Here is a 27,281-nt window from a genome sequence, read left to right on the forward strand (position 1 = left end):
GTATTACCCCAACGGTAGGTGACACCCTTCTGTGTCAGTAGTGTAAGCGGCTGTGCAATCTTTGAGAAATCTTTAATGAATCGTCTATAATAACCCGCCAAACCCAAGAATTGGCGTATTTCCGTTGGTGTACATGGTGCAGGCCAGTTCCTGATTGAATCTACCTTCGATGGATCAACATGGATCCCATCCTTGTTTACCACAAGGCCTAGAAAGTGGACTTCACGAAGCCAGAAGTCGCATTTCAAAAACTTGGCGTACAATTGCTCTGTTCGAAGGAGCTTCAAAATAAGTCGCAAATGCTGCTCGTGTTCCTCCTGACTCTTAGAGTAGATCAGGATGTCGTCGATGAATACAATCACAAACTTATCTAGGTAGGGTTTGCACACCCTGTTCATAAGGTCCATAAAGACTGTCGGTGCGTTTGTCAACCCAAATGGCATGAAAAGAAACTCGTAGTGGCCGTAACGGGTTCTGAATGCGGTTTTGGAAACGTCCTCATCCCGGACTCTCAGCTGATGATAACCTGACCTCAGGTCTATCTTGGAGTAGTAGCTCGACCCTTGCAACTGGTCGAATAAGTCATCAATTTGTGGAAGAGGGTAGCGGTTCTTCACTGTCACCTTGTTCAGTTCACGATAATCAATGCACATCCTGAAGGTACCGTCCTTCTTTTTCACGAATAATACTGGAGCTCCCCAAGGCAAGAGCTAGGTCGGATAAATCCCTTATACAAGAGTTCTTGTAACTGTGTTGATAGTTCTTCCAATTCTGATGGAGCTAAGCGATACGGTGCACGTGCTATCGGTGCTGCTCCTGGTGCTAGCTCGATTTGAAACTCGACCTGGCGATGAGGCGGTAGACCGGGTAAATCTTCAGGGAACACCTGAGGAAAGTTGCGTACAACTGGAATATCCTCTAATTTGTTTTCTTTCGTTGACGCATCTATAACAAGTGCTAGAATGGCAGTGTGACCCTTTCGTAAACATTTCTGAGCCTTCAAAAAGGAGATGATGGCAACCACGGCACTACTCTTGTCGCCTTGAACTTCGAGAGGTTCTTTACCAGAATGAGGAATACGAACGATCTTCTCCTTACATAAGATCTCTGCGTGATGTTGGGATAACCAGTCCATACCAATGACGATGTCGAAGCTACCCAAGACTATGGGAATGAGATCGATCGAGAAAGTCTAACCAGCGAGGATAAGATTACAACCCTGGGCTATGTGTGTGGCCTCTAGACTTTTACCGTTAGCTAACTCTACGACATGTTTAGTGTTTAAGGGAGATGGTGCACGTTTTAACATTTGGCTAACTTTTAGAGACATATGACTTGTATCCGCACCCGAATCAAACAATACAGTAACATAAAAGTCGTCGAGAAGAAACCTACCCATAACTACGTTGGGATCATTCCTTGCTTCTCCTTGCCCCAGCACAAATGCACGTCCCCTAGCTTCATTGCCATTATTGTTTCCACTGTTGTTGTTCCCATTGCCCTGATTGTTATTGTTGTTGCGATTCTGGTTCAACTGGGGGCAATCCCGCTTGAAGTGACCTTCAGCACCACACTGAAAACATCCCATGTTGCCTCGCTGTTGTTGCTGCTGCTGGTTTTGAGGAGCTGGTGGTTATTGTTGGTTCTGATTCGCAGGTCGTGAGCTTCTGCAATCTTTAGCTTCGTGCCCTATCTTGAGACATCTCTGACAGCGGCCCTTGCGGCACTGACCACTGTGGTGTCTGTTGCACCTGTTACACAGTGGGAGAATTCCCCGATATCCACCCTGCCCCTGACCACCAGAAGTTTGCTGACCCGGGCTCTGGTAATCACTATTCTTGCGCTGCTGCTGTGCTTGAGACTGAACGGTAGCGGAACCCTTGCTGGAATCCCCATCCCATTTCCGCTTGTTGTCATTGGGGGTAGCAGGAGTAGCAGAAGTGGTAGCGGTAGCAGTAGCGCTGATGCGCTTAGGCAGCCTGTTCTGTTCCACTGCCTGATCCGTGAGGCGATGAGCAAGACGCTGAATATCCTGAATATTATTAAGGTTAGCTGATGTCACATGGCTCTGAATTTCTGATGCTAGACACTTGAGGTACAACTCAATGCGCTTGATTGGAGGGTCCACCATGGTTGGACACAAGATGGCCAGCTCGTTTGACCGTTTCGTATAAGCTTCAATTTCCGACCCTTCCATTTTCAAATGATAGAGCTCCACCTCCAACTTGTGGATGTCATCACGTGTGCAATATTCTCGCTTGATCAGTTTCTTGAAATCGTTCCAAGGGGTGGCGTTAGCAGCTGCCAGCCCTAATATCTGAACTTGCGCGTTCCACCAAGTCAGCGCAATTCCTTCCAGAGTACCAGTGGCGTACTTCACCCTGCGAGCCTCAGGGCATTCACACATTTCAAACACTGACTCGAGCTTCTCAAACCAATGGAGGAGTCCCACCGCTCCTTCAGTGCCACTAAACGTGCTTGGACGACAGTCCATGAAATTCTTGAAAGTGCAAACAGGTTGCTGAACGTGTTGACCTATTGTGTATAAGAATAGGACAAGGTTAAACACAAGAGTTGGTTTTAGGAGTGTAGGATCTAAATATCCTAGTGTGAGTTACGACTGCAGGATATACCACCTGCTTGGGCGGCTGCAAGTGCCGCAGCAACTTGTTCGTTAATGAGAGCCGTCAACTGGGCTTGAGTCATGTTAATACGTCCAGACATGATCTTCATAGCAAAGGTAACATAGGTGAGAGAGAGGTTCGCGAAAAGTGCGATGACAGAAGAGAGTAAGCACACAAGTATTCTCAAGCAATAGTGTTATGTGTATCTAAGCATACTATGAGCAAAGTTCTATGTAATCTAGCAAGTAGGCAATAATACATAAACCTGATTACCTAGAATGTTGAGTCTTGCATGTGGTGCGAAGCGTCGTTGTGGATCGTTGAGAGCACTGTACTGGTTATAGTCTGGTTTTAATAAAACGTTTTCCCTTTATTAAAACCAAGTTCTCTATAACCAATGGCTCTGATGTCACACCCCGACCACGTAGGACAACAAACCGTGGCGGAAACGTCGAGGAGTGTTGTAACAGAAGCTATTGTTTCACAACCATGGATACAAAAAGTGTTTCGTTTTATTGATAAAATTAAGCATTAGCATTGTCTTAACATAGAACAAACAAGTTTTATATTGTCTATCATAGTTATTATGTCACTAAGGCCTTGTCCGGATCCTATGTGACGCATGCATCCTAGAAATCATCAAGCATCAACACCTGAAACATATGTAAAAACTTAGTCAGCAAAGAAATGCTGGCGAGTACATAGGTTTTATAGGAGTGTTTGATTCATGGCTAGTTTAAATGTTGCAATACTTTATTAAAAACTTAGTTTAAGAAAAGGGTTATAATATTGCAACTTAAACAACCAACTCAAATCAAGTTGATTGTAGTTTATAAAACCTCGTAGCCATGCTTCTTAACCCCAAAAACATTTGTTTTAGAAAACCAACTTGTAAAATATCTTGTAAAAACTCGTTAAAAACTCGTATAGTTTATATCTCTTAGAAAAAAATTGTTGCATGACATCGTTTCAAAATCGTTTACCCAAGTGAACTAAATAACGCCACGATATGTAATATGATGAAAACACTTATATGTAAGAAGTACCAGCGGCGTATCTACCATGTTTTCACCATATTACCCCCGTCTCGTTATCTATACACTTAACCAAAAACCAATCGTTTATCGAAATCGTTAACATTGTTTCCAAATTGTTTCCAATTCGTTCCCAAATCGTTCCCATATCGTTCCCAAATCATTCCCATATCGTTCCCAAATTGTTTACTCGTTCCCAAATCGTTCCCAAATCGTTTACTCGTTTAGATCGTTTAAATCGTCCTCGTTTTAATTGTGAAAACTTATATATGGTCGTCTCGTTAATAACATTCAAACCTTTGTGACTCGTCCATCGTTCAACTCGTTCTCGTATTAACTAACCGCCAAAGGGTAAGTTAACAAACATTAGATTCAGTCGCTACCCACAACCCCCACACATAACCATGGGTGTAGTAAAGTAACGGGATTTGTCAGATCCTATGGTACCATAACCTAATACTAGTCGGCTTGATCAATGCTAATGAATGTCATTCGTTATGTAACTATAACCAACAAGTTCGTTCACTTTATCGAAATCGTTCTTAGTTTAGTAAAATCGTTTAATCGTTTTTGAAATCCTCGTTTAAACTTTGAAAACATTTCGTACATATGAATCACCCCAAAACATTTAAAAACAGTAAAATAGGGGAACTATGTACTCACATGTAGTGCAAAGTATCCTCGATCAAATAGAACTTCAACAAACTCGAGCAAACCAGAGAAATCAAGTAGCTCCTAGTAATCGAACCACTAGTCAAACAATAGACGCCTAAATCGGAAGATCGGACAAATGAGGTCTTGTAAACCAAATGAGTGTTGGAACTCATGTGATATGGTTTAACAAAGCCTACATCCTAAATAGGAACCTAACCTAAGTGCTTTCGACCCATCGTGACCCATTAAGGTAGCTTACGCTACTTTAACGTGTCGTGCACGCAAAAGCGCGTTCGAGACGTCTAACTAGTCCTATGACAAGTATTATATGCCCATACATGTTTAATTATGTTACATAATTAGTTACGTGTCAAAAGTTTAGGTTACATATGCTTGATTACCAATTATTTATGAAAAGGGTATTTTGGTAATTTACCAAAGGCATATAACTACCTATCATGCGACTAATTAAACCTAAGTGACCATAAGGTATAACCTCGGAAGGTTATTCCCTATGCTACTATGGTCACTAAACATGTTTGGTCGGATCCTAATGATCGACCAAACAGGTCGTGTTCGAAAGTCTAAGCGGGTGTTTAGTCCGCTTGACTTATGACTCTACACAAGCACTAAACTAATAAGTGACGAGCTAAACATGTCGAAACATGTTTAGTTAAGTTAGAAAACAGGTTTCGATATCAAAACAAACGGTTTTGACATCCGAGAGTAGTTTGGTTACAAAATACGCGAGAAAACGCATTTTGGCCGAAACTACGACTCGCCACTGAGCCTAGATAACGTGGTAATCAGTAGGTATAGTCACTAGGGACTATAACCATCGTGATTGCGCTCACGTTATGAAGTTCAAACGAACTTCACGTTGACCATAAACTGGTCAAAGCAGAAAGTCAAACATAGTTTGACTTTAACGCTAAAACGAAAGAAAAACGCGAAAGAATACTTACAGAAGGTCCCCGCAAGTTTGATTTTCCAAGTATTATCAGGTATGAGGTGATGGAACACCCCAACTTAGAGAAATCTCAGAAATCAAGTGGGGAATGAATGAAGTTGGGTTGGGTATTTATAGGAATGGCACAACCGTTAGGATCGTTCATCGAAAAACGTGCTTCGATCTTGGCCATCCACATGGGCCCATTGTTTTGAAAACCATTAGAGCCCATAGATTAAATCCCCTGATTTGAAAATACCATTTGCACATGGTTTTGAAGTGTATAACAGCCATAAACAGCTGTTTGCAACAAAATTGCATATCTGGGGAGGCCATGCGGCCCGCATCAGGATACACACAAACTCAGGCGGGCCGCCTGGGCTTGTTTGATCAGCACAAACTTTCAGAAATGACAGTTTTAGCCCCAGCATGCTTTTAAGTCCATTTTCGACACGTTTAAACCCGTTAACCCCATTTCAAGGCTCCAAAATGAAGTTAAGTATAGGGAACTCAAAACATGCTCAAAAATATCTCGGATGTCGGTTCGTTTGGTCGTACGGTTGCGTTATTCGCTTAATTACGACGGAAGTCGTAACGAACGCAAAAACGATCCAAATTAAGCGACGAATGGAATTTTATCATGCCAAACACTAAAATAAAATATTTTAATGCTTAGATAAATTTTTGGATGTCCGGATATATTCAGAACGTAAGATATGCGCGAAAATGCAAACTTGTGCACTTTTTGACGCTTTTAGTCCCTATTGATCAATAAAGTTTATTTTAGCATACCGAACCCCTCAAAGCCTATTTCTAAGCTATGTAAAGGTTATTTAGGGTATGTTTAACTTATGATCAAGTTCCGGAGTGTTCGTTACTATTCAAATCGGTATAGTTTCGCAGTTTGACACAATTAGTCCCTGTGATCGAACAAGGTTGATTTTAACACACCGAACCATCCAAAACTTATTTCTAAGTTATGTGGAGGTTATTTAAGGTATGTTAAGCCTATTTCACTATTCCGGAGTGTTTGTTGCATTAAACTGGTTATATTTACGCGGCGCGTATAACCTTCCAGAAAGCGATTTAGAGCTTGAAATTGGAATCGAATCGCATTGTAAAAATCACCAAACACAAATACACACATAATACATCAAAACACATATAATAACACCAAAGCACATTGTTTTATTAATAATCAACATTGTTTTATTAATAATCAACATTGTTTTACATCGTACAGAGATTACAGAGCACAGTTGTCACAGTCTCCCCTACTTCAGGAAATTTCGTCGCGAAATTTTAACTAGAGGAAGCTTGTGAAAACAAATGCGGATATTTGGTCATCATTTGGTCCTTACGTTCCCAAGTAAATTCTGGGCCACGTTTGGACTCCCAACGAACTTTAACCAAATGAATCCGTTTGTTCTTCAACTGCTTGATAGTACGGTCCACTATCTCCACGGGTTTCTCGACAAAGTGCATCGTTTCATTGATTCGGATCTCGTCGAGAGGAATGTGAAGATCAGCGTCAGCTAAGCACTTTCGCAAATTGGACACGTGAAAAGTCGGATGAATATTTCCAAGCTCTAGAGGCAGCTCTAGTCGATAGGCAACCTTCCCAATTCTTTCCAAAATCTTGAATGGTCCCACATATCGAGGTGCAAGTTTTCCTTTCCTTCCAAATCTCACGACTCCTTTCCAAGGTGAAACCTTGAGTAGGACACAATCTCCGACTTGAAATTCTAAGGGCTTGTGTCGCATATCCGCATAACTCTTTTGACGGCTCGAGCTGTCACAAGATTATCGCGGATTTTCTTGATTTTATCTGTTGTTTCCAGAACGAGCTCAGGTCCAGTAAGCTGAGCTTCACCAGTCTCGTTCCAACAGACAGGTGAACTACATTTTCGACCGTAGAGAGCTTCGAATGGTGCCATATTGATGCTAGCATGATAACTATTGTTGTAAGAGAACTCGATCATTGGCAGATGAGAATCCCAATTTCCACCAAAGTCTATCACGCATGCTCTAAGCATATCCTCCAAAGTTTGAATCGTCCTTTCAGATTGACCATCTGTTTGGGGATGATAAGCAGTACTTAGATTTAGTTGGGTTCCCATAGCAGATTGCATGGTCTTCCAAAAATGAGATGAAAATCGAGCATCACGATCGGAAATGATATCCAAAGGAACTCCATGTCGTGAAACAATCTCATCAACATAAATCTTTGCAAGTTTATCAGCAGATAAATCCTTGCGAATCGGAAGAAAATGAGCTGACTTTGTTAATCGATCGATAACAACCCAAATAGCATCGTGACCTTTAGATGTACGCGGTAACTTAGTGATGAGATCCATCGCAAGGCTCTCCCACTTCCAAACCGGTATCTCTGGTTGTACAAGCAAAACAGAAGGTCGTTGATGTTTAGCCTTGACTTTAAGACAAGTTAGGCATTTCGCTACATACAAGGCAACATCTTTCTTCATACCAGGCCACCAGAACTTAGTACGAAGATCCTTGTACATTTTATCAGCACCAGGATGGATAGAATATCGAGACTTGTGAGATTCGTCCATCACTAGGGCGCGAAGATCGTCTTGTTTCGGGACCCACAAACGATCCTTGAAATAAAGCAAACCATCGCCTTTTGCTTCGAGTTTAAGCTCAAGCTGATGTGGTAATTCCATACCCATCAAATTTTGTGAGACACAAGATTGCTGAGCTTGAAGAACACGAGTTTGAATATCAGATAGTGTTTGAACAGAATGAAGCTTGACTCGCTCTTTTTGACTAGGCGCATCGACCACGACATTCGCCTTACCAGGATGGTAGCGAATCTCGCAATCGTAATCGTTCAAGAGTTCAACCCAACGTCGTTGCCTCATGTTTAGCTCTTTCTGATTAAGAATATGCTGGAGACCTTTGTGGTCTGTGAAAACCACACACTTCGTGCCATAGCGGTAGTGTCTCCAGATTTTAAGTGCGAAAACCACAGCTCCTAACTCAAAATCATGAGTCGTATAGTTCTTCTCATGGATTTTCAGCTGTCTAGATGCATATGCAATAACTTTACCTCGTTGCATGAGGACGCAACCAAGGCCTAAGTTGGATGCATCGCAATAGACAACGAAATCATCGTTTCCCTCGGGCAGAGATAGAACAGGAGCATTACATAACTTCCGCTTCAGTGTTTGGAATGCTTCTTCTTGTTTGGGTCCCCACTCAAAAGGCTTATTCTTCTGAGTCAAAGCAGTGAGTGGAACCACAATCTTTGAGAAGTTTGAAATGAATCGACGATAATAACCAGCAAGACCAAGAAAAGATCGAATCTTTGTAGGTGTCGTTGGCGTACCCCAATCCTTAATAGCAACAATCTTGGATGGATCCACATGAATACCTTGCTTGTTGACTATATGACCCAGACCGTTTCTTATTTTGTGCCGAAGCTATTTATAAAGCACAAGCTGAAACAGGTGAAATCAAAGGGCATTACTTGAATGCTACTGCGGGTAATTGCGAAGATATGATGAAAAGGGCTGTATTTGCTAGAGAATTGGGAGTTCCTATCGTAATGCATGACTACCTAACAGGTGAATTCACTGCAAAGACTAGCTTGTCTCAGTATTGCCGAGATAATGGTCTACTTCTTCACATCCACCGCGCAATGCATGCGGTTATTGATAGACAGAAGAATCATGGTATGCACTTCCGTGTACTAGCTAAAGCGTTACGTATGTCCGGTGGAGATCACATTCATTCCGGTACCGTAGTAGGTAAACTTGAAGGGGAAAGAGAAATCACTTTGGGCTTTGTTGATTTACTGCATGATGATTTTATTGAAAAAGATAGAAGTCGCGGTATTTATTTCACCCAAGATTGGGTCTCTCTACCAGGTGTTCTGCCTGTAGCTTCGGTGGGTATTCACGTTTGGCGTATGCCTGCTCTAACCGAGATCTTTGGGGATGATTCCGTACTACAGTTCGGTGGAGGAACTTTAGGGCACCCTTGGGGTAATGCACCTGGTGCCGTAGCTAACCGAGTAGCTCTAGAAGCATGTGTACAAGCTCGTAATGAGGGACGCGATCTTGCTACTGAGGGTAATGAAATTATCCGTGAGGCTACCAAATGGAGTCCTGAACTAGCTGCTGCTTGTGATACTTGACATGCCCCCCCCTTCCAGGCCCATCACAAGGAAAATGAAACCCAAGATTTGCTTTATCCGGTATCAAACGGGAGCTACGAGCAAATAGAACACCTTTCAGAAGTATCAATACCGTCACATGAATCATAAATGCATGAATGTGATGTACCAAAAAATCCGCGGTTCCTAATGGAATAGGTAACAAAGCTACCTTGCCACCCACTGCTACTAAATCACCGCCCCCCCAAGTTAAACTGGTGCTTGCTGTTGCACCAGGAGCCGTTGCACCAGGTGCTAAAGCGTGGGTGTTTTGTATCCATTGAGCAAAGACGGGTTGTAATTGGATAGCGGTATCTGAAAACATATCTTGAGGATGCCCTAAAGCGCTCATGGTATCATTATGAATATACAAACCAAAACTGTGAAAGCCTAGAAATATACATGCCCAGTTGAGATGTGATACTGAACTTCTTTAAGCCAGAATTCACACTTGGAGAATTTAGCGAAAAGCTGTTCCTTCTTAAGGAGTTCCAACGTTAAGCGAAGGTGTTGCTCGTGATCGGCTCGAGTCTTCGAATAAATGAGAGTATCGTCGATGAACACAATAATGAACTTGTCTAAATAAGGTTTACAGACCCTATTCATTAAGTCCATAAAGATAGCTGGAGCATTTGTCAAGCCAAAAGGCATGACTGTGAACTCGTAATGCCCATATCTCGTGCGGAAAGCAGTTTTGGGAATATCTTCTTCGAAAACACGAAGTTGATGATACCCAGAATGCAGATCGATCTTAGAAAAACATGAAGCACCTTGCAGCTGGTCAAAGAGATCATCGATTCGAGGTAGGGGATATCGATTCTTGATGGTAAGCTTGTTAAGCTCACGATAATCGATACACATTCGAAAAGACCCATCTTTCTTTTTCACGAAGAGGACTAGAACTCCCCAAGGTGAAAAGCTCGGATGAATGAATCCTTTATCAGATAACTCTTGAAGCTGTTTCGATAACTCTTGCATCTCTGAAGGTGCAAGACGATACGGTGCTTTCGCAATCGGGTTGGCATTGAGTACAAGGTCGATATGAAACTCAACTTGACGAACTGGAGGAAAACCAGGCAGTTCATTAGGAAACACCTCTGGATAATCCCGAACAATCAGAATATCCTGAATACTCTTGCGTTTGTCTTTCTCCTCGGTGACATGTGCTAGAAAAGCAACATATCCTTTTCGCAAATACCTTTGGGCTTCTATACATGACATAAGCTTTAATCCACCTGAAGGTTTCTCGCCACGAATCTCCAGAACATCTCCAGACGGAAGAGGAATACGAACAATCTTATCAAAACAAACCACCTCAGCATGGTGTTTGGTTAACCAATCCATTCCAATGATAATGTCGAAGCTCCCAAGTTGCATTGGCGTGAGGTCAATAGGAAAAAGATGGTTATCAAGGTTCAACTGACAATCACGAATAACAGAATCGAGAACAAGAGGTTTACCAGTAGCAACTTTGACAGACAAGGGTTTCCTCAATTTAGTTCTAGGTATCGCAAGCAAAGGCTCAAAAGATAACGAAACAAAACTTTTATCGGCACCAGAATAAAAAAGAATAGATGCGGGTCGATTGTTGACAAGAAACGTACCATTGACAACCTCGTTGTCAGCCCTCGCTTCGTTTGCATTCAAATTGTATGCTCGCCCTCGAGCAGGATTCACGTTGGCGTTGACGTTCGCATTCGGATTCGCATTAGCATTTGCCAGCCTCGGACAGTTGTTGCGGAAGTGGCCAAACTCTCCACAATTAAAACATGAACCTGGTGGGAATCTAGCAGCATTCCCTTGTGCCGGAGCTTGAACCTGGGCAACCTGATTTTGTCCTGAACGACAAACATTGGCTAAATGCCCAAGTCTACCACACGTCGTGCATTGCTTACAAGCGTGTTGTGCAACATGATGACCGTTGCAGCAAGCACAATGAGGTGCGGTACCGGCATACGCCTTTTTCGCAGGAGGTTGAGCTGGTGTGTTCTGTCCAGTCTGTGTCGTAACAGCAAAGTTCTGTGCACCCTTTCGCTTCCGTGATTTCTTCGACGACTCACCTTCTTTACCTTTACCCTTCTTCTTATCTTTCGCAGAATCAGACGATTTCTTCTTGTCACCTTTGCGGGTGAGTTTACCCTTCCTGGCTTGGGATTCAGTCAGGGTAGCAGATAACTCGATCGCTTGACGAAGGGTAGTGGGTTTAACAGCGGTCACAATATCCAGCATAGAATCGGGTAGACCATCGATATATCTTTCGATTGCTTTGTCTGGTGGGGTAACCATGGTGGGACACAATAGACTGAGTTCCTCAAAGCGATCCGTGTACGCACGATGCTCAGCCTCATCTTGTTTTAAATCGTCAAACTCTCGCTCCAAAGCTCGAATCTCGTGACGGGGACAGAACTCTCTCATCATGAGAGCCCGAAGCTCATCCCATGTTTGTGCCAACGCCACTTCGGCACCCCTATCGCGCATAATACCATTCCACCAGGTAAGCGCTCGCTTCTCAAACACGCTTGAAGCAAATTCAACCTTACGTGCATTCGGACACTTCACATGCCTGAATGTGTTCTCAATACTCTCGAACCACTGTAGGAGCGCAGTTGCTCCTTGTGACCCAGAAAACTTTAGAGGTTTAGCAGAATTGAAGTTCTTGAAATTACACTGCGCAATGTTGTTGTTATTATTGTTATTGTTGTATATCTCGTGAACTTGAGTTACAACACCGGGAAGCACAGCAGCCACTTGCTGAGAGACCAGGGCTGCGATTTCTTCAATGGTGAAAGACTGTGCTTCACGTCGTGGAGGCGTTGTCTAACAAGGAAATATGAGAAACGAGTAAGGTTGATAAAAAGCAAAAGATGTATCGACAAAACACAAGGAAGGCGATCATTTGTTCGTTACCTCGAACAAACAAACGACACGCAGTGACTAATCAAAGTAAATGAATCAAAATAATGCATCGCGAAGACATGCTCGCCTATAAGTTAACACTCACCCAAAGAGTTCCCAGGTAAGAGTGACTGGTCCGATTATGTGGATTTGTACAAACACTCTAGCCTTAGACAGAAAACCCAGAGTACAGTCATTCACTCTTCCAGTTTGCACGTGTTCACATTATTTAAACCCAAACTTTGACGAGATTTCGAAAATTCAAAAGGCACTAAACCAAAAATGAATCAAACTGGAAGGGTTCAAAACCATATAACAGAGGGTTCAAAACCTAGTAATCAATCATCCTAGAACGGATGATTAATTTTCGAAGCAGATTCGGATTTGTGTTCTCGTTGTGGTTATCACCTAAGGATAGGTGACGGTTTCGTTTTAAAATCTAAACACAAGTAAACTTGTGTTAGGGTCCTAAAGTTATAGTCTAGGTCAAAGCATTACTAATAACCTAATTCCCTATAACCATTGGCTCTGATACCAACTTTCTTCTATCACACCCCGACCACGTAGGACAACAAACCGTGGCGGAAACGTCAAGGAGTGTTGTAACAGAAGCTATTGTTTCACAACCATGGATACAAAAAGTGTTTCGTTTTATTCATAAAATTAAGCATTAACATTGTCTTAACATAGAACAAACAAGTTTTATATTGTCTATCATAGTTATTATGTCACTAAGGCCTTGTCCGGATCCTATGTGACGCATGCATCCTAGAAATCATCAAGCATCAACACCTGAAACATATGTAAAAACTTAGTCAGCAAAGAAATGCTGGCGAGTACATAGGTTTTATAGGAGTGTTTGATTCATGGCTAGTTTAAATGTTGCAATACTTTATTAAAAACTTAGTTTAAGAAAAGGGTTATAATATTGCAACTTAAACAACCAACTCAAATCAAGTTGATTGTAGTTTATAAAACCTCGTAGCCATGCTTCTTAACCCCAAAAACATTTGTTTTCCTTAGAAAACCAACTTGTAAAATATCTTGTAAAAACTCGTTAAAAACTCGTATAGTTTATATCTCTTAGAAAAACATTGTTGCGTGACATCGTTTCAAAATCGTTTACCCAAGTGAACTAAATAACGCCACGATATGTAATATGATGAAAACACTTATATATAAGAAGTACCAGCGGCGTATCTACCATGTTTTCACCATATTACCCCCGTCTCGTTATCTATACACTTAACCAAAAATCAATCGTTTATCGAAATCGTTTAACATTGTTTCCAAATTGTTTCCAATTCGTTCCCAAATCGTTCCCATATCGTTCCCAAATCGTTCCCATATCGTTCCCAAATCGTTTACTCGTTCCCAAATCGTTTACTCGTTTAGATCGTTTAAATCGTCCTCGTTTTAATTGTGAAAACTTATATACGGTCGTCTCGTTAATAACATTCAAACCTTTGTGACTTGTCCATCGTTCAACTCGTTCTCGTATTAACAAACCGCCAAAGGGTAAGTTAACAAACATCAGATTCAGTCGCTACCCACAACCCCCACACATAACCATGGGTGTAGTAAAGTAACGGGATTTGTCAGATCCTATGGTACCATAACCTAATACTGGTCGGCTTGATCAATGCTAATGAGTGTCATTCGTTATGTAACTACAACCAACAAGTTCGTTCACTTTATCGAAATCGTTCTTAGTTTAGTAAAATCGTTTAATCGTTTTTGAAATCCTCGTTTAAACTTTGAAAACATTTCGTACATATGAATCACCCCAAAACATTTAAAAACAGTAAAATAGGGGAACTATGTACTCACATGTAGTGCAAAGTATCCTCGATCAAATAGAACTTCAACAAACTCGAGCAAACCAGAGAAATCAAGTAGCTCCTAGTAATCGAACCACTAGTCAAACAATAGACGCCTAAATCGGAAGATCGGACAGAATGAGGTCTTGTAAACCAAATGAGTGTTGGAACTCATGTGATATGGTTTAACAAAGCCTACATCCTAAATCGGAACCTAACCTAAGTGCTTTCGACCTATCGTGACCCATTAAGGTAGCTCACGCTACTTTAACGCGTCGTGCACGCAAAAGCGCGTTCGAGACGTCTAACTAGTCCTATGACAAGTATTATATGCCCATACGTGTTTAATTATGTTACATAATTAGTTACGTGTCAAAAGTTTAGGTTACATATGCTTGATTACCAATTATGTATGAAAAGGGTATTTTGGTAATTTACCAAAGGCATATAACTACCTATCATGCGACTAATTAAACCTAAGTGACCATAAGGTATAACCTCGGAAGGTTATTCCCTATGCTACTATGGTCACTAAACATGTTTGGTCGGATCCTAATGATCGACCAAACGGGCCGTGTTCGAAAGTCTAAGCGGGTGTTTAGTCCGCTTGACTTACGACTCTACACAAGCACTAAACTAACAAGTGACGAGCTAAACATGTCAAAACATGTTTTGTTAAGTTAGAAAACAGGTTTTGATATCAAAACAAACGGTTTTGACATCCGAGAGTAGTTTGGTTACAAAATACGCGAGAAAACGCATTTTGGCTGAAACTACGACTCGCCACTGAGCCTAGATAACGTGGTAATCAGTAGGTATAGTCACTAGGGACTATAACCATCGTGATTGCGCTCACGTTATGAAGTACAAACGAACTTCGCGTTGACCATAAACTGGTCAAAGCAGAAAGTTAAACATAGTTTGACTTTAACGCTAAAACAAAAGAAAAACGTGAAGAATACTTACAGAAGGTCCCCGCAAGTTTGATTTTCCAAGTATTCTCAGGTATGAGGTGATGGAACACCCCAACTTAGAGAAATCTCAGAAATCAAGTAGGGAAAGAATGAAGTTGGGTTGGGTATTTATAGGAATGGCACAACCGTTAGGATCGTTCATCGAAAAACATGCTTCGATCTTGGCCGTCCACATGGGCCCATTGTTTTGAAAACCATTAGAGCCCATAGATTAAATCCCCTGATTTGAAAATACCATTTGCACATGGTTTTGAAGTGTATAACAGCCATAAACAGCTGTTTGCAGCAAAATTGCATATCTGGGGAGGCCATGCGGCCCGCATCAGGATACACACAAACTCAGGCGGGCCGCCTGGGCTTGTCTGATCAGCACAAACTTTCAGAAATGACAGTTTTAGCCCCTGCAAGCTTTTAAGTCCTTTTTCGACACGTTTAAGCCCCGTTAACCTCATTTCAAGGCTCCAAAATGAAGTTAAGTATAGGGAACTCAAAACATGCTCAAAAATATCTCGGATGTCGGTTCGTTTGGTCGTACGGTTGCGTTATTCGCTTAATTACGACGGAAGTCGTAACGAACGCAAAAACGATCCAAATTAAGCGACGAATGGAATTTTATCATGCCAAACACAAAAATAAAATATTTTAATGCTTACATAAATTTTTGGATGTCCGGATATATTCATAACGTAAGATATGCGCGAATATGCAAACTTGTGCACTTTGTGACGCTTTTAGTCCCTATTGATCAATAAAGTTTATTTTAGCATACCGAACCCCTCAAAGCCTATTTCTAAGCTATGTTAAAGGTTATTTAGGGTATGTTTAACTTATGATCAAGTTCCGGAGTGTTCGTTACTATTCAAATCGGTATAGTTTTGCAGTTTGACACAATTAGTCCCTGTGATCGAACAAGGTTGATTTTAACACACCGAACCATCCAAAACTTATTTATAAGTTATGTGGAGGTTATTTAAGGTATGTTAAGCCTATTTCACTATTCCGGAGTGATTGTTGCATTAAACTGGTTATATTTACGCATTAGTGCGCGTATAACCTTCCAGAAAGCGATTTAGAGCTTGAAATTGGGATCGAATCGAATTGTAAAAATCACCAAACACAAATACACACATAATACATCAAAACACATATAATAACACCAAAGCACATTGTTTTATTAATAATCAACATTGTTTTACATCGTACAGAGATTACAGAGCACAGTTGTCACATCTGATACCAATCTGTCACACCCCCAAAAATCCACACGCGGAGTACCACCGCTTGGAGGCGTAAGATGACCAGGATCAAGCCACCAATCATATCGAACATAATAAGTAATAAATGTGAATCAACCAAACAATATGAAAGGTGTTCAAAACAAAGCATAATAAGTGTCTATCGGAAGCATAAATGTAAACCCAATGTAAGTAATAAGTTCAAATGTTTAAATGTTTTAGCATGGCATCCACGATCCATGTCCCACAACGACTGTGCCTCCCGTGCAAGCTCCATGTATACCTAAGGTCCTGCAAGGCATGTAATAGAGAGTCAACAACTAGTTGATCGAGTTCACAGTTGGTTATTCAGTGTGTTTGATAGGATAGTAAATCGTATGTTCGTTTAGTAAACCGTGTATCATATGCATTTGTATCGCATCCCTCTAGGCATGTGTGCGAAGATTAGTGGGAGTTTCCCAAGAATTCTAGACTAGGTATATTTGTATCGCAGCCCACCCGGCATGTGTGCGAAGTTTAGTGTATGGTTCGCAGCCATTCTAGGCATGTGTGCGAAGATTCGTTCTATTATCGCAGCCATTCCCGGCGTGTGTGCGAAGAGAAGTATTTGTATCACTAGTCTAGCAGTATCTATCAATAATCCTTCCTCTCACGAGGCCCATAGTGTCACACCCCGACCACGTAGAACATACAAAACGTGGCGGAAACGTCGGGGAGTGTTGCAACAGAATCAATTGTTTCAAATCCTTGGCAATTAAAGTTTCGTTTTATTGATCAAATATGAAAGTATACATTGTTTAAACAAGAACCAAAGAGTACATAACATGAATTAACTAGTTCTTGTCTCGTTTTGAGTCACTAAGGCACAGGTCCGCCTAAGTATGTCTTGATAAGTCCTACGTATCATCTCCTGAAAACACATGTGAAAATAGGTACGTCAGCATAAAAATGCCTGTGAGATACATTGGTTTTGTGAAAACGGAATTCATGACTTATGTTTGAGAAAATGTTTAGTCATGAACCTTGTAATTTGCTTTGTCTTGTAAATCATTTGAAAAACGATACGATCAGATGATATGTATAAATGAGAGAACAATGTATGGTTAAACGGATAACCATGTAAAATGTGTTTGTATAAGATAAGCCGTTTGTAAAACAATGTCTCGTGAAAAGTGTGTTATTTGTATAAAATGTCATATGTCTCAATTGAAATGATTCAAATAACGCTACGATATGTAATACCATACAAACACTTATATATAGGAAGTACCAGCGGCGTATCCACCATGCTTGTATCATATTACACACGCCTCGTTACTTAATCACTTACTCAAACCAAACCATCAGAATGAAATGTTTAACAATTGTGGAAATGTTTATGTATATTCAAGTGTCTAATGTCAAATGTAAATCATGTCAACGGATACAACTGGTTTACACGGTTCAATGGTTACAAACGGTTCATATAATCAAAGGGTTAAGATGGTTCACATAGTCAAATGGTTACAACGGTTCAAAATGTAGTATAATGTGTTCATATGCTGGATGAGCATATGCAACAGAAATACAATGTAAAACAATGTACTAAGTACGCACACAATGGGCATACATAACATGTAATGTAAAGCAATGTACTAAGTACGCACACAATGGGCATACATAGCATGTAATGTAAAGCAATGTACTAAGTACGCACACAATGGGCATACATAGTATGTAATGTAAAGCAATGTACTAAGTACGCACACAATGGGCATACATAGCATGAAATGTATTGTAAAGTGATGTGCTAAGTATGCACACAATGGACATACATAGCATAAACACAATGAAAACATGTACTATATATGTACTATCGAACATAGCAAGTATATGATGTGAAAACCGGAAAGCATGAAAGTAACAAGTAGGCACATGTGTTTCACCCAAAAACAATTTGGAAAACAGTAAAAGAGGGGTTCAATGTACTCACATGAACTCCTCGAAAACATGTAAAAGATGGGGTTCAATTGTGACACCTGTGTCACCGCGACCATCAAACAAATACCAAGCCAATGAAATATTGTATTTCATACTTTGGATCTTGTATAAATATGTGTATCTTTTGCACATATCAATTCTTATTCAATTTCGAATTCTACATCGCTTTCTGGAGAATTATACGCAAACTGGTGCGTAAACGTACTCAGTTTAATGCGAAAAATACTCCGGAACATCAACATATACTCAACATACCTTAAATAACCTTTACATAACTTAGAAATAAGTTTTGAAGGCTTTGGTATACAAAAACAAGTTAATTCGCTTACAGGGACTAAACTTGACAAACTTCGAAAGTATGCCAATTTGAACTGTAACGAACATTCCGGAACATGTCCATAAGTTAAACATACCATAAATATCCTTTACATAGCTTAGGAATAGGCTTTGAGGGGTTTGGTATGTTAAAACAAACTTTTGGAACATTCAGGGACTAAAAGTGTCAAAAAGTGCACAAGTTTGCACTTTCGCGCATAACTTACGTTCTGAATACATTCGGACATCAAAAAAAATTATGTAAGCATCCTAATATTATGCCTTAGTGTTTGGCATAAGAAAAATTCTTTCGTCGCGTCATTTGGATCGTCTTTCACGCTTATGCGCATTCCGTCGTAATTAAGCGAACATCGGGATCGTACGGCCAAACGAACCAACATCCCGAACATTTTTGAGCATATTTCATGTCCACAATGTTTAGGCATCATTTTAGGGCCTTAAAGTTGGCTTTACGGGCCTTAGAAGTGTCGGAAATGGCTTAAATACGCAACAGGGACCAAAACTGCCATTTTTGAAAGTATGTGCAGATCAGAAGCTTCAGGCGGCCCGCGTGAGTTTTACCTAAATGTTGAGGCGGGCCGCGTGAGACTGTCAGATAGATTCAATGTATGCATTTAATGCAGTTGGCCTTTCGTTCGATCAAGGGGCGATGCCCTTTCACCCAATCAAGAGCCAAGGGGCATTTTCTGACTTACCACAACATTTCGACAAGTGTACGCACGAGATCGCGGCACAACATTCGATAAACGATCCTAACGGTTCCACTTTTCCTATAAATACCCCCCCCCCTTTGTGTAAAAATCACAAGAATCAGATCTAAAAGCTCTAAGTTGAAGTATTGCTTCATACCTGAGTTTCTCTGATCTAGATTAGCATTCGGGGACCCTCCGTAAGTATTCTTTCGTTGTTTTATCGCTTTTCGAGTCCGAAAGTCAGCGTTTTGTTGACTTTCTGCATTGACCAGCTTATGGTCGATGCGAAGTTCATGGAACTTCATAACGTGAGCGTGATCACGATGGTTATAGTCTGTAGTGACTATACCTACTGGTCACCACGTTATCTAGGCTCAGGGACGAGTCGTAGTTTCGGCCAAAATGCGCATTCTTGCGTATTTTGTAACCAAACTACTCGTGAGCATCAAAGCCGTTTGTTTTGATGCCAAACCTGTTTTCTAAACTTAGTTAAGCATGTTCAAACATGCTTAGCTCGTCACTTTTAGTTAGTGCTTATATAGGGTCGTAAGGTAAGCGATCTAAACCATCGCTTATACTTTCGAACCCGACCCATTTGGTCGATCATTAGGATCCGACCAAACACATTAGGTGACCATAGCTATAACCTTCCGAGGTTATACCTTGTGGTCGCGATGTTAGGCGTTCCGAACGCGTTCTACGCGAACGACGCGTTAGGGTAGCATAAGCTACCTAAACGGGTCGTGATGGGCCGTAAGCACTTAGGTTAGGTTTCATTTTAGTATGTAGGCTTTGTTAAACCATAATACACGAGTCTCCATACTCGTTTGGTTTACGAACCCGCATACTATCCGATCCTTCCGATTTGGTCCGGTATATTAACATAGCTACCTATTAGGTGCCGTTTGATATCCCGTGATCTTTAGCATTATCTGGTTATTATACAAGAACTCCAAAGCAATCTCAGGTGAGTACATTGAACCCCTCTTTTACTATTTTCCAAACTGTTTTGGGGTGAAACACATGTGCCTATCTGTTACTTTCATGCTTTCCTGTTTTCACATCATATACTTGCTATGTTCGATAGTACATATATAGTACATGATTTCATTGTGTTTATGCTATGTATGTCCATCGTGTGCATACTTAGCACAACACTTTACATTACATTTCATGCTATGTATGCCCATTGTGTGCGTACTTAGTACATTGTTTTACATTACATGCTATGTATGCCCATTGTGTGCGTACTTAGTACATTGTTTCACATTGCATTTCTGTTGCATATGCTCATCCAGCATATGAACACATTATTCTACATTTTGAACCGTTGTACTCAACAATACATTTCATGCTACGTACGCCCATTGTGTGCATACGTAGTACATTGTTTCACATTGCATTTCTGTTGCATATGCTCATCCAGCATGTGAACACATTATACTACATTTTGAACCGTTGTAACCATTTGACTATGTGAACCGTCTTAACCCTTCGATTATATGAACCGTTTGTAACCATTGAACCGTGTAAACCAATTGTATCCGTTGACATGATTTACATTTGACATTAGACACTTGACTATACATAAACATTTCCACAATTGTTAATCATTTCATTCTGATGGTTTGGTTGAGTAAGTGATTAAGTAACGAGGCGTGTGTAATATGATACAAGCATGGTGGATACGCCGCTGGTACTTCCTATATATAAGTGTTTATATGGTATTACATATCGTAGCGTTATTTGAATCATTTCAATTTGAGACATATGACATTTTATACAAATAACACACTTTTCACGAGACATTGTTTTACAAACGACTTATCTTATACAAACTCATTTTACATGGTTATCCGTTTAACCATACAGTGTTCTCTTATTTATACATATCATTTGATCTTTCCGTTTTTCAAATCATTTACAAGACAAAGCAAATTACAAGGTTCATGACTAAACATTTTCTCAAACATAAGTCATGAATTCCGTTTTCACAAAACCAATGTATCTCACAGGCATTTTTATGCTGACGTACCTATTTTCACATGTGTTTTCAGGAGATGATGCATAGGACTTATCAAGACATACTTAGGCGGACCTGTGCCTTAGTGACTTAAAACGAGACAAGAACTAGTTAATTTATGTTACGTACACTTTGATTCTTGTTTAGACAATGTAAACTTTCATGTTTGATTTATAAAACGAAACTTCATTTGCCATGGATTTGAAACAATTGATTCTGTTACAACACTCCCCGACGTTTCCGCCACGTTTTGTATGTTCTACGTGGTCGGGGTGTGACAGAAAAGATGGTATCAGAGCCAATGGTTATAGGGAATTAGGTTATTAGTAATGCTTTGACCTAGTCTATAACCTTCCTAGGACCCTAACGCGAGTTTACTTGCGTTTAGTCACAAAACAATACCGTCACCTATCCTTAGGCGACGACCACAACAAGAACATAAATTTCAAAACCGCTTTGAAAACCAATCATCTGTTCTAGGATGATTGATTACTAGGTTTTGAACCCTCTGTTATAAGGTTTTGAACCCCTTTGAATTTTCAAAACTCCCGTCAAAGTTTTGGGTCCTAACTAGTGTGAACACGTGTGAACTGGAAGAGTGAATGCCTGTACCCTGGGTTTTCTGTCTAAGGTTAGAGTGTTCGTACAAATCCACATAATCGGACCAGTCACTCTTACCTGGGAACTCTTGGGGTGAGTGTCCACTTATAGGCGAGCATGTCTTCGCGATACACTATGAGGATCTATTTGCTTTGATTCAGCCTTGGTGTTGTTTGTTTGCTTCATGATTCAAACAAGTGACCATCAACCGTGATTATGGTCGGTGATTGTAACATCCTATTCTTACCCAATACCATTTTATTTGTTTCCTTTCATGTTTTCCTCTTTTAGAATGCCTCCTCGACGCGAACACCAGATAGCAACTGTCGAGCTGGCAGAAATTATTGCGCAGCAGATGGCTGCTCAATTCCCAAATCTCTTTGCTCAATGGAACCAAGCCAACAACAACAATGGTACATGCAATTTCAAGAACTTTAACTCGGCTAAACCACTCAAGTTTAGTGGTTCTGAGGGAGCAACTGGGCTTCTTCAATGGTTCGAGAGCATCGAGAATACCTTTCGCCACGTGCAGTGTCCGGAAAATCGCAAGGTCAAGTTTTCTTCGAGTGTGTTTCAGAAGAGGGCTCTTACATGGTGGTACGGGGTAATGAGAGACCGTGGTGCAGATGTTGCTCTAGCACAAACATGGGCTGAACTGAGAGCTCTTATGATGAGAGAGTTTTGTCCTCGTCATGAACAACGAGCGTTGGAGAAGGAGTTTGATGATTTGAAACAAGATAGTGGCGAACACAGGGCATATACTGATAGGTTTGAGGAGTTGAGTCTACTTTGCCCGACTATGGTCGCCCCACTCGACAAGGCTATCGAAAGGTACATCGACGGCCTGCCTGACTCGGTACAAGACATTGTCACTGGTAGCAACCCTACCACACTCTGTCAGGCCATTGAGCTATCTGCAACCTTGACTGAATCGCAGATCAGAAAGCATAAACTTTTTCGAAAGGGTGACAAGAAACCAATCGAGGAATCAAAGACCATGGATGAACAGACTGAATCTCCTAAGAAGTTAAAGAAGCGAAAGGCTTCTCAGAACTTCGCCATGGTCGCTCACAATGGTCAAGCCGTCCCCAACCAACCAGCTCAACCCCCTGCTAGAAAACCATACAATGGAACTGCACCCTTGTGCAACCAATGTAGCCTCCATCATCACGCCAATGTACAATGCCGCAAATGCCAAACTTGTGGACTTATATGCCACACAGCAAGAGTCTGCCCAGCTGCAGCTGCGCCAAACCAAGCTGGCAACAATCCTGCTCAAGGTCGTTTTCTACCAGGCTCTTGTTTCAACTGTGGCGAGATGGGTCATTTCCGAAGAAATTGCCCAAAGCTTGCTAATGCAAATCCAGCACAGGGATAAGCATCTGACTGACTAGAAGACAACATCGTTTAGAAATAATCACGTCTTATGTATTATTTTCTTTTGTTTTCAAGGTCCAAGAAACCGTTGTTATCGTTGTTTATAAATAAATCTTTTATTTGCATTGCAATGTATTTCTGTGGTTGCATGTATAAACGACATATCCCTTACAATACCGACAATCAAGGGACCGTATTCCTTAAAGAACAAACTACCCCCAAAATTCTCCCATTCTATAATCGCTTGCGTCTTCTACAAAATTCCTAAGTACCCGTTTATTCTAAGGAAACGAAGTACAAAGCGCAGGTTACAACACAAGACGAATACCCGAAGTACCACTATAAATCCTTAATAGGGTACCTAAGGACTTCCCGTAAGTCTTTAATTGTTGTATACCTTAATTCGAATGTGGTGATTCCTTGTAATCAAAAATCGAATTTTGGGAGATCTTTCTATCTTCTCAGATAGATCCCAGTGAACATTGAGACCCGTCGATTGGTTTCCATATCCGTATTCAATCAATAACAAGTTAATAACAAATTATAATCAAGTTAAACAATTATGTGACTTTATGCTTATGTGTTCCCATATGTGTTGTTGTGAGATCCAAATTATGTTATCCAAATCCTCGTAGAATCTTACATATCCTTGTACAAGAGATTCATCGTAGAATACCCAGGGGTATTACTTAAAATCCTCAATGGACTTCTATGTTATAGTTAAGTCCCTCGGATTATAAAGTACTACTTCATAATTAGACCCTTGAGTGGTCTAGTTAAACAGATTCATCCAAAAATCTGGATAAGGATATCATGTGATGATATAGCTGAAAGGACTCCTTGGTGGCCTAACTAAGAAGATCCCCTGTCAATCTAATTAAAAGGAACCGATGGAAGTCTAGTCACCCTCATCACAAGTTTGATATCCTTCCCCAAAACATTACAAAACAAACTATGCGGACTGTGCAAGGGATTACGTAATTATGGATGCATACATAATTATGGAATCTAGTGCACAGAAATCACAGCAAGTTCTGTCATGTGTCTAGAGTTAACCCTATTCATTTTCGACTCTTAGGAAGCAACCGTTGAAAATGACTCCGTTAGTTCATTTTCGTTTCTGAAGATTTACCCGTTGGGGAAATGAATATCCGTTGTGTAATCCTTCATTTCCAACTCTGATGAAGCAACCGTTGAAAATGACTTCGTTAGTTCATTTTCGTTTCTGACGATTTATCCGTTGGGGAAATGAATATCCGTTGTGTAATCCTTCATTTCCAACTCTGATGAAGCAACCGTTGAAAATGACTCCGTTAGTTCATTTTCGTTTCTGACGATTTATCCGTTGGGGAAATGAATATCCGTTGTGTAATCCTTCATTTCCAACTCTGATGAAGCAACCGTTGAAAATGACTCCGTTAGTTCATTTTCGTTTCTGACGATTTATCCGTTGGGGAAATGAATATCCGTTGTGTAATCCTTCATTTCCAACTCTGATGAAGCAACCGTTGAAAATGACTCCGTTAGTTCATTTTCGTTTCTGACGATTTATCCGTTGGGGAAATGAATATCCGTTGTGTAATCCTTCATTTCCAACTCTGATGATGCAACCGTTGAAAATGACTCCGTTAGTGCATTTTCGTTTCTGAAGATTATCCGTTGGGGAAAATGAATATCTGTTGTGTAATCTTTCATTTCCAACTCTGAAAAAGCAACCGTTGAAAATGACTCCGTTAATTCATTTTCGTTTCTGACGATCTATCCGTTGGGGAAATGAATATCCGTTGTGTAATCCTTCATTTCCAACTCTGATGAAGCAACCGTTGAAAATGACTCCGTTAATTCATTTTCGTTTCTGAAGATTTACCCGTTGAGGAAATGAATATCCGTTGTGTAATCCTTCATTTCCATTTCTGATGGAGCAACCATTGAAAATGACTCCGTCTGTTCATTTCGTTTCTGAAGAATGACCGTTAAGGAAATGACAGGACATTACCTTGCATATCGCTGATGGTTATTTGGCAGAGTCACAAATAGACTCCTACGAATAAATTTCGGGACGAAATTTCCTAAAGTAGGGGAGACTGTGACACCTGTGTCACAGCGACCATCAAACAAATACCAAGCCAATGAAATATTGTATTTCATACTTTGGATCTTGTATAAATATGTGTATCTTTTGCACATATCAATTCTTGTTCAAATTCGAATTCTACATCGCTTTCTGGAGAATTATACGCAAACTGGTGCGTAAACGTACTCGGTTTAATGCGACAAATACTCCGGAACATCAACATATACTCAACATACCTTAAATAACCTTTACATAATTTAGAAATAAGTTTTGAAGGCTTTGGTATAGCAAAAACAAGTTAATTCGCTTACAGGGACTAAACTTGACAAACTGCGAAAGTATGCCAATTTGAACTGTAACGAACATTCCGGAACATGTCCATAAGTTAAAAATACCATAAATATCCTTTACATAGCTTAGGAATAGGCTTTGAGGGGTTTGGTATGTTAAAACAAACTTTTGGAACATTCAGGGACTAAAAGTGTCAAAAAGTGCACAAGTTTGCACTTTCGCGCATAACTTACGTTCTGAATACATCCGGACATCAAAAAAAAATTATGTAAGCATCCTAATATTATGCCTTAGTGTTTGGCATAAGAAAAATTCATTCGTCGCGTCATTTGGATCGTCTTTCACGCTTATGCGCATTCCGTCGTAATTAAGCGAACATCGGGATCGTACGGCCAAACGAACCAACATCCGGAACATTTTTGAGCATATTTCATGTCCACAATATTTAGGCATCATTTTAGGCCCTTAAAGTTGGCTTTACGGGCCTTAGAAGTGTCGGAAATGGCTTAAATACGCAACAGGGACCAAAACTGCCATTTTTGAAAGTATGTGCAGATCAGAAGCTTCAGGCGGCCCGCGTGAGTTTTACCTAAATGTTGAGGCGGGCCGCGTGAGACTGTCAGACAGATTCAATGTATGCATTTAATGCAGTTGGCCTTTCGTTCGATCAAGGGGCGATGCCCTTTCACCCAATCAAGAGCCAAGGGGCATTTTCTGACTTACCACAACATTTCGACAAGTGTACGCACAAGATCGCGGCATGACATTCGATAAACAATCCTAACGGTTCCACTTTTCCTATAAATACCCCCCCCTTTGTGTAAAAATCACAAGAATCAGATCTAAAAGCTCTAAGTTGATGTATTGCTTCATACCTGAGTTTCTCTGATCTAGATTAGCATTCGGGGACCCTCCGTAAGTATTCTTTCGTTGTTTTATCGCTTTTCGAGTCCGAAAGTCAGCGTTTTGTTGACTTTCTGCATTGACCAGCTTATGGTCGATGCGAAGTTCATGGAACTTCATAACGTGAGCGTGATCACGATGGTTATATTTCGTAGTGACTATACCTACTGGTCACCACGTTATCTAGGCTCAGGGACGAGTCGTAGTTTCGGCCAAAATGCGCATTCTTGCGTATTTTGTAACCAAACTACTCGTGAGCATCAAAGCTGTTTGTTTTGATGCCAAACCTGTTTTCTAAACTTAGGTAAGCATGTTCAAACATGCTTAGCTCGTCACTTTTAGTTAGTGCTTATATAGGGTCGTAAGGTAAGCGATCTTAACCATCGCTTATACTTTCGAACCCGACCCATTTGGTCGATCATTAGGATCTGACCAAACACATTAGGTGACCATAGCTATAACCTTCCGAGGTTATACCTTGTGGTCGCGATGTTAGGCGTTCCGAACGCGTTCTACGAGAACGACGCGTTAGGGTAGCATAAGCTACCTAAACGGGTCGTGATGGGCCGTAAGCACTTAGGTTAGGTTTCATTTTAGTATGTAGGCTTTGTTAAACCATAATACACGAGTCTCCATACTC

General features: G+C 40.7%; 1 protein-coding gene across 1 annotated transcript; it reads left to right on the forward strand.

The window, feature by feature from the left end:
• Nucleotides 1-8,673: 8,673 nt before the first annotated feature.
• Nucleotides 8,674-9,423, forward strand: LOC118484040 (ribulose bisphosphate carboxylase large chain-like; the record flags this gene model as incomplete). Its single annotated transcript, XM_035979928.1, has 1 exon — nt 8,674-9,423. A coding segment is annotated over one exon (750 nt), but the record flags the coding sequence as incomplete, so codon positions are not given.
• Nucleotides 9,424-27,281: the final 17,858 nt, after the last annotated feature.

The sequence above is a fragment of the Helianthus annuus genome, chromosome 11, assembly GCF_002127325.2.
Source record: "Helianthus annuus cultivar XRQ/B chromosome 11, HanXRQr2.0-SUNRISE, whole genome shotgun sequence".
In the NCBI taxonomy this organism is placed as follows: Eukaryota; Viridiplantae; Streptophyta; class Magnoliopsida; order Asterales; family Asteraceae; genus Helianthus; species Helianthus annuus.